Source organism: Eumetopias jubatus, unplaced genomic scaffold, assembly GCF_037043125.1.
Source record: "Eumetopias jubatus isolate StellerSeaLion01/CBP00866 unplaced genomic scaffold, mEumJub1_p1.0 scaffold_6, whole genome shotgun sequence".
In the NCBI taxonomy this organism is placed as follows: Eukaryota; Metazoa; Chordata; class Mammalia; order Carnivora; family Otariidae; genus Eumetopias; species Eumetopias jubatus.
In genome coordinates this window covers 28,873,835-28,886,687 of record NW_028274812.1, presented here as the reverse complement: position 1 = coordinate 28,886,687, position 12,853 = coordinate 28,873,835, and the positions used below count along the sequence as shown (strand labels likewise).

The 12,853-nt window shown below is 42.5% G+C and overlaps 1 protein-coding gene across 4 annotated transcripts in view; it reads left to right on the top strand.

Annotated features, from left to right (window-relative positions):
* PDE7B (phosphodiesterase 7B) overlaps positions 1-12,853 on the top strand; it is a 312,256-nt gene that overhangs the window by 162,419 nt on the left and 136,984 nt on the right. Inside the window, exon 1 of one of the 4 annotated variants that reach the window (XM_028121410.2) lies at positions 8,446-8,698. The exons of the other annotated variants lie outside the window; for them this stretch is intronic. Within the exon in view, the coding sequence (XP_027977211.1) occupies positions 8,461-8,698 (238 nt within the window). The 5' untranslated portion in view covers positions 8,446-8,460. Of the gene's footprint in view, positions 1-8,445; positions 8,699-12,853 lie in introns of those variants that run through there. 4 annotated transcript variants of the gene reach the window in all.

Here is a 12,853-nt window from a genome sequence, read left to right as displayed (position 1 = left end):
CTGTTTTTCAGTTACCCCCCGGGGAACAACAAGAAATATAGGTGTTCGTAATCATAGCAAAGCACTTAGCCTTAGAAAGAACCAGGAAAGACAGTGGGAAAAAAATACACCAAACTGTGTTTCCAATTACCAGCAGATGCTTTCATTTATTCTAAGTGATCTTAGTTAACTGTACAAATTTTTTTAACTGTACAAATTTTTAATTACGTAAATGTGGTGGTGTTCTAACCTCATGCCCTTGATTACCCTTGTCTTCTGGTTGATTTCGCTTGCCTCTTGCTTCTGGCATCACTTTTCCACCAATACTATGCCTGGAGCTGCATAGATTCTGAGCGATCCCTGATAAAGAGTGCAGCCTGTTGCAGAGTTTATCTTATTTATCTCTTGTGTTTTGTGTTTCTCTGTGGCTGTGACATTGCGGTCTGTTTCCCTGAGTCAGCAGCACCGTTGGCTGCTAGCTGTAAGAGGCCATGAATGCCTACTTTCTTCTTTTCCATCTTTGCTTAGTGGAATCATCTGGCCACCATTCACTCGTGCCTGGAATATCACAGTGGGAAAGATTGCCAGGCTTCATCCAAAGACCACTTTACATAGACCTCTAACAAATCAAATGAAGGAGCAGGTCTTGGTGAGAGTATCCCTGATGATGGAGATCAAAGACTCCGAGGCTTGCCTGTGTTCTGATTGGTCTGAACACAGCAATAGGAGCACAAGAAAATACTGGCAAGAAGGAGGAATGGCAAAATTGGCCTAAGCAGATTTTGTTTCACATTTGGTGAGAAAAGATTTTCAAAAATAGACATTTGGTTTAAAGTTAAGACTCCATATATATTATTCATCACAGTGGCTTATATTGGACCTTCAACTGTATTTTTACAGTTAATTCATAGGGGAAAAGAAATGAATAAATGAATGAAACAAAATTTAAAAGCCAAGTAGCTGTTCAATGTCATGAATGTCGCCAGACATAGTCCTGCTCTTACACTGTGGTTCTGGTTGTTTATTTCCAATTCAGAGTGTTTGACCAGAGCCAGTACTGATTGTTTCCAGAGTCCCAATATGTGTATCTGTAAAGATTAGGACTCTAGCTGCATTATCTTTCATAAACAACTAATATGGCAGAGGCAGAAAGTATCTGCTACATGGTAGCCCTCTAGCCTTGGGACTGAGAGTGTGGCCCACCACCAGCAGCCTTGCAAATCCAGGGAGTTTTATAGAAATGCAGAGTCTGGGCGCCTGGGTGGCTCAGTTGGTTAAGCGACTGCCTTCGGCTCAGGTCATGATCCTGGAGTCCCAGGATCGAGTCCCGCATTGGGGCTCCCTGCTGCTCAGCGGGGAGTCTGTTTCTCCCTCTGACCCTCCCCCCTCTCATGTGCTCTCTCTCTCTCTCTCATTCTTGCTCTTTCAAATAAATAAATAAATAAAATCTTTAAAAAAAAAAAGAAATGCAGAGTCTTAGGTCCCCACCCAGACCTGCCCAATCAGACTCTGCACTTAATAGGATCTCCAGGTGATTTGTATGCATGCTAGCATTTAAGAAACACTGCTCTGGAGTAGCACCTGAGAGATACCTTCAGGCATATATACTTTCATAGATTAATTCATAATCACCAGAAGGTAGTGAGTGATAGAGAAAAAAATAAAGAATACTTTGAAGAGGCACTAAAATTATACTCCCTACACATGTAGCAGTTGGAATTTCAAATTTCCTTCTTCCAAATTGACTTTGAACTCCATAAACATAAGAATAAATGAATGCCAAGGGAACAAAGAGGTCCTGTTAGAAGATTTTGTTTATCATCCTCTCACTTTCCTTTTATGTTATGTTATTGATAATCTCTCTATCTTATTAGTGGTCGAGTTTTTATTATTATTATTATTATTATTATTATTATTATTATTATTATATCAAGAGGGGGAAAACCTCACTCAGTCATTCCTCAGCATTTCTTTGAGGAATGTCTAGATCATCTGCCCTTCAGCCTCCTTGAGTTCTAAAAGCTTCCAAAATTCATATTCCCACCAGCAAAAAAAAAAAAGATAGAAATGTATTTCAGACTTTGCTTAGGCTACTTTTTAAGCATTATATTTGGTCTAACACACTCCACTTCCTTTAAAAACACATCAATTAAACAGAGATCAGCAAGGCGCAATCAAAATTATAAAAATGTGGGGCACTTAGGTGGCACAGTTGGTTGAACATCCCACTCTTGGTTTCAGCCTAGGTCATGATCTCAGGGTCGTGGGATCGAGTCCAGCATCAGGCTCCACGCTCAGCACAGAGTCTGCTTGAGTTTCTCTTTCCCTACCCCCTGCTTACTCTCCATCTTTCTCTCTCTCTCTCAAATAAACATATAAAATCTTTTAAAAAAATTATAGGGGTGCCTGGGTGGCTGAGTTAGTTAAGCATCTGCTTGCAGCTCAGGTCATGATCTTGGGGTCCTGGGATCGAGTTCCTCTTTGGGATCCCTGCTGCCGGAGGGATTCTGCTTCTCCCCCTCCCTCAGATCCCCCCACCCCCGCACTCATGGTGTCTCTTTCTCTCAAATAAATAAGCAAAATCTTTTAAAAAAATTATAAAAATGCTTGAGGCATACAGACCCCCAAGCAAAAAATTTGAGGCCCACATAAGTTAGTCTAGGGAAATGAGGCCAGTGGAAGGCCTGAACACACATGTTCACAACCACAGCATATGACACAAAGCTGTACAGCTCGTGAATATCAAATATACCATCAGTCACTGTGGGCTAAAATTGAAATTCCCAAGCAAGGGAACCTATACAGTATTAACTAGAGCAGTGAATAATAATGACGGTGCAGATCATGCAGGCTGAGACCCTACATATGATTCATGGGCTGTTTTCCCACCTCCAAAAAACAGTTACAATGAATATTTATTCTATTGAGACCCTTTTTTAGCACATATTTCGTCCTTTGTCTATCTGTTCTCAGCCACACTTCAATCATTTTATAAGCCTGCTTTACCCCATCTTTGTACATTAAATCCCTCACTGCCTCTCCCATTGGGCCACTGTCCAGTACTCCAAGACCCCTGCCTTTGATTTCCTCTGCTCCTACATCTTCTTGGGGAATACAAATTGCCAAAGTAAGACCTACTTCAAGGGTTGGGTGGTTGACTTTTCAGCTTTCTAATAGATCCCAGGAAAACATATACAAAATTTGAGTTTAGGTAAATTGTCAATTATAATTTCTTATAGCTCAAAAATAATCATTTAAAAAATTTATAGTGCCTTATGGTTTTAAATTAACTCACAGGTTAATCTTATTTTATTTTTACAAGATCCCAGTGTGATGGGTAAGATGGTTATTGACATCATACCCATTTATGGAGAAGTCACTAAGTTTGAGGCAAAGCTCTGGGGTGAGTTGAGATGGAAACATACTTTTTGTAACCCTAAGTCTTAGAGGGCTGCTTTGGAGATTTCATTGCTGTAGCTATTTATTCAGAAGTTGACACACCACAGTATGGCATTATGAAAAGTGTACTCCACTTACAATCTTCCCCAATTGGAAATAAGTTCTAAATCCTGGAAAGGTTTCAGCCAGAGGATGTCATTGTCACACAGCAAAGCATCAGGTGTTCAGTAATGGAGAGAACAGCAGGGGGTAGGGGAGTTTTTGTTTGTTTTGAGGGGTTTTTGTTGTTGTTGTTGTTGTCTTACCACAAAAAAACGATGTCTTTTTTATGGGTTTTCGACAGCAGGGAGGAGAGCAAAGTGGAGAGAATCAAGTCTTTCTGCCATTTCGTTCTCAATCCCTGTGTTATCGGACTCGTTTGTTATGGGTTAACTGTCAGAGGCAGTAAACTTAGCATTAATTAAGATGTCTGAGAGCCAAGATAGAGATCTCATGCCAGCTAAAACCCTGGTGTCTCTCTTTAAATGTGTAAAGCAAAGGAATAAAAGAAGGGGTAACTCACAGTGAAAACCAGAACCTAGGTTGGGGAGGCCAGGCAGGTCCCTGGTGTTTGAAAAGGGTTACACAAAAGGTTCTCCCTTCTGCTCTTGCTCTCATGATTAATACATATCCGCAAAGTGAGTAAGACCTGGTTGTAGTTTAAACACCTATTGTGAAATCATACTGTGAACCTCATCTTTCCTCATCTTGCCCCATCGACTCTCTTCCCTTTCCACGTGACAGTGGAGATGTGTGCAGCCTTATGTGGTCGGTCTGCAGACCGTCTCTTTCCCTATTTGCTGGCATCATTCCTGGAGATTAGTTAAGGCCGAAGTTATTACATTTCTATTTCTTTTGAAGGACACTGTAAATTGTTTGAGCTTCTTCTATTTAGACTAAAACAAAGTTGAAAGTCCTGTTTTTCCTTCCTTGCTCATTTTGAATTTCATTTGAATTGCATTTGTGAAACCAGGGTGGTCATGTGTGTGTGTGTGTGTGTGTGTGTGTGTGTGTGTGTGTGTGTGTGAGTGTTTACACATCTGTATTAGAACTGATGGAGAGGAAAGGCAAGGACAAAACTAACAAACTCCTTCAATAGTTTGAAATTTTTCTCTAAAGATAGAGGCAGACTAGGGTTTGATAAGTGTATAAAGTATTGCCAAAATATCTAAGTGGGAAGATTTCCATTAAAATGAAGTCTTGTGAGAATCTGTTAATAAATTCAAAATTTTAAAAAATCAAAATAAGTATACATATCCAAGTTTCCATTAAAAAATACATTTCTTGGGGCACCTGGATGGCTCACTTGGTTAAGCGTCTGGCTCTTGGTTTCTGCTCAGGTCATGGTCTCTTCCTCTGCCCCTCCCCTGACCTGCATGCACATGATCTCTCTCTCTCTCTCTCAACTAAATAAATCTTTAAAAATGTATTTCTTAAAATGCTTAGAAATATTTGATATTGTTAATATTTCTTTTTAAAATCACGTATAATAAAGACTTATCTGCTTAATGACTAGAACACCCACAAGTCTGTCAGATTTTTACATAGCCCCCAGAACACTAGAAATTCTTCAAAATAATCCAGGTTCTAAATCATTATGTCTTTGAATCTTTGTACTTGGCCATAAATTTTAGTATTGTGGTTGCAAATTCTTTCCTTTATAGCTGCAAACACATAGCAAAGTATTTTTGGTAGAATTCGGTATCCATTGGAACAAGCTGTCTTTGACTTGGTTACTTCTCATTACATTTCTTTTACACAAGAAAAGAACTACCTTATTTTCCTTTTAATGGAAAGTTAGGTTGGCTCACCATGCCTGAAATTAAAAATGAGGTTATTTTGAAAGTTTAAAATGTACTATCTATAGCACATTAATTACAGATATTAAGATTTATAAGACTCCTCGCAAGTCACGTAGATGAGATCTCTTTGCTCCATGGCTCCGCTGGGTACAGAACCTTCTCACCAGTCCATTTTCCCCCAGTGATCCAAACTTCTGGCAATAGGTACTATCTCAAGGTGAATGATACTCACTGAGGAAGGTTAAAATCATAGGTTTATAGGCATGCTCTTCCAAAGTAACTATCTGAAGGACAAAAAAGAACACAGACTATACTAGCTATGAAGTGTAACAAAACCACCTGTTAGAGAATGTGTGTGGCATAATAATTTTAGTCCGAGTGCTAGCATCTTGTCAGTTTATCCCGATCTCTTGAGCCTGCAGTTGAGCCAAAAATCTCCTGAGCCAAGCTTTCCCGCAAGATTTCCTGTACTTCCTGTTTCTATGTGAGACAGAAATACCATGAGAATGACCTTTCTTGTGGTATTTTTGCACTTTTACCCTGGGATGAAGATAATCCCATATAGGGGAGAAGTTTTTTAAGAATTCTGCAACCTTTTCAATTTTTAAACGTTCAAACAAACTAGATTCCTTCTTGGGAATGAAAATTTGAGATGGTGTTTGCTTGGCCCTAACTCATCTCTACCAGGAAGCATTCATGTTCAATGATCCAACATTTTGTAACTTCTCTAAGATATTTTTACAAGGAAATATGCAAAACAATACAGAGAATACAGTGGAAATTTATATGCTTGGATTTTTTAAAATGTCATTCTTAAAGAAATGTTCCATGTAGAGTTGTATTCTTAATACATTAGTGTGTGTGACATATTATATCATATATTTGTTTTCTTTGTTCTTAACCCCTTTGTTCCAAGGGTCAGGATATCCTGATGCTAAGTACTATTGCAAAATAACTGAACAAAAATAAAAATAGTTGAACACTTAGGAAACTCTTTTAGTTGTTATGTCAAGGAAGTTTGTGACTGAGGAGTGAGTTTAAGACATTATTCAGGAAATATGCTAATAGTGTGAGACAGCCTACCTGTGCTTATTAAATAAAATCATTTCAAATCTAGAGAGCCTTAATGCCCCAGTCTGATAGAAGTGTCAGATAAGAAGGGCTGTCAGAAGTGGCGGAAGTGTCACATGGATGCTTAAATCCCTTCATCCCTTAACAACGAGGGAAGTTAAAAAAAAAAAAAAAGGCACATCTTTCTCATAAGTGGATCACTGAATATTCCTTAACTGGATTGAGTGAATATCTGGTAGTTACAAGAAGAGCTGTCTGATCAATATTTCAATAATGAAATTCACAAACAGTTGTGTCTTCAATGTCTTTTATTGTGGTTTTATACCCTCAACGGATGCTGACGCTTCTTCACCTATTAGGAAAGAGAGTAGGCTTACCAGTGTATTTTTCCATCCAGAAAAAGAGAAAAACCATTTAGCTCAGGGTGGAAAACTAAACTTATTAACCATAGGCTTAGAGGAATAATGATAACCAACAAAATAACAGTAGCCTTCACTGGTTTCAACTTGTAAAAAAAAAAAACAAAAAAACCAGGTGAGGGCGATGAAAATAAAACACACCCTACAATGGTCTTTTTCCTTTTCCCAAAGTCTCCTCTCCCCTAAAGAAACATCAAATGATTGTGTGATAAACCTGCCCTGCAAGGAATGTAGAGCAGGAACAACAGATTGTACCTCAGCAAAACAAAATGCCAAGCAAAATAAAGCACTTTGCAATGCAGAGATGTGAAGAGGAGAAAAAGTTGGGCTTGTTGCAATGGCCTCCAAGAAAACAGGAGCTATCCACATGAATGTTCGAGTTCAAATTGTTCCTACAAACTCAATTTGCTGACAAAAGTGCCAAACACAATACCACCCCACTTTCATTTATGTCTGGGGCTTTTCACACAAGCTACAGGGGGCACCCCCTTTTGTTGAATGGGTTCTGACTTCCAGGGTTGGTGTCTCCACCTCGGAGCCGTGGGACCGAACAGCGTGGCGCATGATTGTCCTCAACTGAACTACACACAGCAGTTAGTGGCCCAGATATGAAGTCCAGAGCGCTCCGGGTCCGGAAAGTGGATCGGCAACACTCTCTCCTTTATTTTCAGTGCCTTGTATGCGCCCCCCCCCCCCATGAATAGCCTTTAAAATTGTCATTGTTTTCCTTTGAAATGGGTTTCTAACAATCCCAAATTACCCGTCCGGACTTTACGACCCCACTGCAAGTTCGCAGGAGGATCTTGGTGCTTCCCTAATTCACTTCTTCGGAGTTAGCTTTGGAATGTGATTTCGATGTTATTTCCCTTCCAGCTGAAGGGCAGCTGAGGTTACAAAGGGATTTGACTAATAGGCCAAAACCCAGTTAGGTTTGCTGAGAACCAAATGACAGAAGGGGAGGGGTGTGGAGGAGGGGAGTGTGTGAACCGTGGTGCTGAGGCTCCAACCCGGAGCCTTCGGCACAACACCAACCCAGGGCAGACCTAGTGGACAGGCAAGGTGGCCCCTGGCCAGACCTTCCAGAGCAGCCCCTGCAGATTAGTTCTGCCGGCGCTCAGCTTCGCGTTTTCCGAGAGCTCCTTGGGACTCGCGCCGCCCGGAGCCGGTGGGGGGAAAGCTTCTAGGCTTGGTGCACCACAGGAGTGACTCCTCACCTGACACCTTCAGATAAGCGGCCCCTGGGGGACCCCCGTGAGAGGCTGGCAAAGGGGAGCCCCGCTTCTTTGCCTGGAGGCCTTAGCGGCTGAACAAGCCACTTGACAAACTTTGACGAGCACCGAAGGAGAATTGCGGACACAGGCATGCGAGGAGGAGAGGCAAACTCTAACGCCTCGATGGCAGTCCCCCCTGCCGCCGTCCCAGCTGCAGCCTGGGATTAATTAAGCGCCGCGCAGCCGGTGCCCGAGAGAGCAAGGGGAGAGAGCGCTCCATCTCCAAGGCAGGCGCCCGGGAGCACTTCTCACCGGCGAGAAGCCTGGCCCAGCGAGTCGCCGCGCCGGCCGCGTTTGCGAGGGACCGAGCGACAGGGAGGCTGTGCCAGGCTGGAGGAGGCTTGCCTTTCCGGAGCCGGAGGAGATTTCCCGGGGCTTCGCCTTCCCCTGCCTGGGAAGACTGTCCCCTCCGGTAACAGCGGCGGCCGCGGCGGCCCCGGCAGCAGCCTCGCCAGCTCCTCGGCGGGGGCCCGGGGCAGAATGCCCGTCCTAGAGCGCTACTTCCACTCGGCAGAGCTGGGCAGGAGGTGGACGGCCCCAGAAGGTGTGCTGCCCTCCTCCGCGGGCGGCCGGCCGGCGTGCCAGCAGGGGCCGCTGCCCTGGGACTTGCCCGAGATGATCAGGATGGTAAAGCTGGTGTGGAAATCCAAAAGTGAGCTGCAGGCGACCAAACAGAGAGGCATTCTGGAGAACGAAGATGCTCTCCACAGCTTTGCAGGTAAACTGACAGTGAGGTGCGAGAAAGGTACCGAGGGGGCCAAGGCTGATGATGCCTGTCGGTCCCTTCCTTGCAGAACCCAAGCCAGAAAGCCGGGAGAAGGAAGGACGACAGACTGCAGCGCGGGGTTCGAGGGCTGTGATTAAGGAATGTTTGCTTTATTGTAGAAATGCATCTTAAAATTAAGAAGGATGCGGTAGGAGGAGCATTAGTAGACCGGGAATCAAGTAACCTGGGCTCTGGGCTCCGCTCACACTTGATTGCCCTGCGGCTTAAACAAGTGAAATTTCCTGAACTTCAGTCCCCAAAAAAAGAAGGTGGGGGTGGAATTGGATTCTCTTTACTGGCCATCCTGTCTCTGCAATTCCTTATTGAGTCAGAGTTCTCTGCAAGACAATATTCTCCTGGGCTGCTCTTTGTCATGCCTTTTATAAAGTAAAACACATTTTCCAATTTTTAACTATGGAGCTACAGTGTGCGTAATGTTCCCAGGACTGAGATGGCCTGGAAGCTTTATATATCCTGGGAGAGTTGGCCAACTTCCTTGCCTCGGTTTCCCTTTTGGACATGACGGTCAATAATACGGATCCCCCCAGTGATAGCAGGAAAAATCAGCTCCCTCACTAATGTGGAAATGATGACTCATAGGGACTTGGTCATGTTCTAAGAATGTACTGTGTTTAGGACAGTTGTGGAGAACCTGGCTGTGTCTCTGACAGCCGGGACCGTGACCACAGAGACACCTAGGGTCCTGTGAAGGATCCCAAGAGGCTCTGATAAAACCCGAAACTAAGAAAGTGTACCTGGCTACAGGGTGCTCTCTTCCTTTAGGGAATGTGTTGGTAGATATTTCGGAAAGTGGTGGTTCACTTTAGAAGAACAAATGTAAGCGCGTGTTTATGCATTTGAAGTCTTGGCTAGCCCTATGCAGTGGAATCCTGACATACCATTGATGGTGAGAGGTGGGAGCCTAGATGGGAAAGACCGACCAAAAATTACCTCTCTCTTCCTCATGGGAAGGGACGAGGAAATCAAAACACGACTCATTTTATTTTTAATAATTTATGCAGAAACTTTTTAAAGTTGTCTAATAATCTAAAAAAGAATATCATTACAAAATAATGTTCTGAACAACAACAAAAAAGATTTGAAAGGAAGGGAGAAAATACTGCTGGTGTCTAGTAAACAATGAGTACTCAGGAACGAGAAGAAAACCAATGAGACCGAGGTTTATGTGGGAGATGGATGCCCAGGGAAATGGATCTTGGTCAGAAGAGATGAGGTAATGCCAAAGCCATCCTGTATTTCATGTGAGTAGTGCTAGAAAAGTGGAAAAACCTACCTGGACAGAAAACTTAACTATGACACTTCAACTGTCACCACTCTTGGTTTGTTTCAGTAAAGTAAATGATTAAAATGCATATCTCAAATTATGCCTTTGAAAAAACTGCCTAATCTAACAGATGTTAGCATGTGTTGGGAATAGGTTTATGTTATTATTTATATTATATGTCGGTGGGGGTCTAATTCTCGAAAAAGCAATACCACAGACAGAAAATAGAACTCCTGTAACTTTTTATCACTTAAAAGGGACGTTTTTCGGAACGTTACAAAGTTTGACTAGCGGCGTCTTCATCGATCCAGACCACTGCCTCACTGTCTGTGGAATCTCTCAGCAGTCACTTTGGTGCCCAGACAGGCTGCTCCCTGGTCTGCTGTCCCCTCCGTTGTGCCTGCAGGAAGGCAGGCTCTCCTGCAACACCCCCTCCAAGGTGGTCTACCTCCTCTTCTTCCTGCCCTGCCTTCGCATTCTCAAGGAGATGAGGGGCTCACCCTTTCTGGCATGGGCATGAGACCCTATCGTCCACATGTGCGGCAGCACGGGCCACATGATGCAGCCCCAAAGACAAGTTGCTTCACTTCCCAAATTGTCTCTTACTTCCTCTCATCTTGTCCCTGATGCTGCAGCTCCTCTTCGCGTCAGGTGGTCTGTGCCATTCTACCCAGAACAGCACGATGGTGAGGGCCTCGGGGACACTTAGAGAATTGTTCCAAGAATCTGGTATGCTTTCATTTTTAGAAAGCGATGGTTTAAGCTGTGTTCGGTTAATGTACAGGGTTTTATGGTAGAGAGCTTGTCAAAAAAAACACCAAGACACATGGTAATCTCTCTCTCTCTCTCTCTCTTTCCCTCTCTCTCTCTCCCACTCTCCCTCTCTCTTAAATCTGACCCTTGCCTCAGAACCCTCAAACAATTCATACTTTGACAATGCTAAACAACTTCCTGTTCCTCAAAATGCATCAAGTGGTGCCCTGTCTCTGAGCCTTGCCTGATGCTTGGAATGTCTTTCTTTGACTTAGCCTACTCAAACTAGAAGTCCAGCTCAAGCATCCCTTTCTTCGTAATGACTTTCCTGATCTCCACCCCCACATCCCCGAATCATCCCCCAAAGTCATTTATTTCTTCCTCTCTGCTACCTTGACCCGTATAGATGTTACATTTATAGTACACAATATATTTGCCATGCTATAACTACACACAGGAAAACTAAAAATTATAGCATTCTATGTATATCTTGACTGCTTGTGATAACAGATAAATAGGTTTACCTTTTTTAAAACCATGAAACTGAAGAAATTCTAGATAGAACCAACAGTCTTGAGGACTTTAGAGATGGGTGTCACTGTTTCTTAATGAGCTGAATGTAACCTTAAATTTCCTTAGTGAGGGGCATGATGATTTTCACTCCTACTTCTTAGATAAGATTGGAACTTTGTTTCTCACTGGTGAAATGGAAAAGTGTTCTGAGATTTTGCTTAGGTAATAAAGGGAGAGAGCAAAAGAATTTATGGAACAATAAATGCAAAAACATGTATTCATGAGAGGTTTTAAGATGCGATTCACTGAATTGTGAATAATGGAAGACAGAGGGGAACAGGGTCCCCTAAAAGGATCAAGGACATACTAGGGAAGAGGTCACATGTGTGAACATCTTCCTGTCATCTTCAAATGGGCACTGGCTGGCAACTAACAGCGGCTATCGTGGCAATAGGCTGGAGGAGGGAATGGGGGATGATAGGAGGAAGTAGGGCTCATCATCTGCACATGTCGGGATGTGTGCCTCTGGGCATTGGTGAAGGCACTGTTCGCCCTGGAGAGAGCTCTGGAAGTTATCAGCATGCCCAAAGTTGGAGCATCAACTTGGTTCATTGGATTGTACCCAATTATTTAATTTTCTTAATACTCACATAATTTTCCCTTTATGAAACAAAGGGTGGCCTAATTATCTAGTTAATCCAAAGAGGCAAATAGTGGACTAGAGACTACACAATTTGTCCAGGGTCACACACTGATACTGTGTTAGAACCAGATCAGGATCTCTATCACCCAACTGTAGTCCACAAAACTGACATAGACCACTTGCTGGGTAATTTAAATTTAAACCAAGAAATCACTTTATTGATTATATGTAGAGGGACAAACAAAGGAACTCATGATATAGTATAAACCTTGGTCAAACCAGAAAAATTATATTACATGCAAAATAAATCAGGCGATTGTGCCTTTACTTTTTTCTACTTATTTTGTGGGCTTTAGTTTTAGACACATGCTTCAAGTGCTAGAAAGACCCAGGGGAAGATCCCCCATCTATTATCAAAAGAAAGTAAGCTTTAAAGCATGGTGCTGAGAGCATGACCGGGAGTGGGGGCTGGTTGGGGAGGGGGAAGGAGGACAGAAAATAAATAGGCAGTTTCTCAAATGCCATGAGTGCAAATATTAGTCTAATTGTGATTCTAGGCAGCAACCTAAGGCTACACATCCCCTAACAGAACTCATTTGTAGTTGAATAAATAATTTTATTTTGGAATTCAACCAAATAACTACGAACTCTGTAGCCATGAAACTTTTCTTTTGGTGTCTCTGGTCTAAATTTTACATTATATTCTACTTATTTATTAAACTTCTTCCCATTTCAATAGCCTTTGGCTTCAGGAAAATATAAAAACACATAACTCCCTGAAAAAAAATTTCATTTTCCCCATAGCTATTATAACTTGTCCAGCCTTTCCAGGAGAATAAAATATCAGAAATTTGCTTTATACTTAGCTCTAAAAATCAAACCACTTCAGAGGAGAAAAGTCTCCAAAAGGATT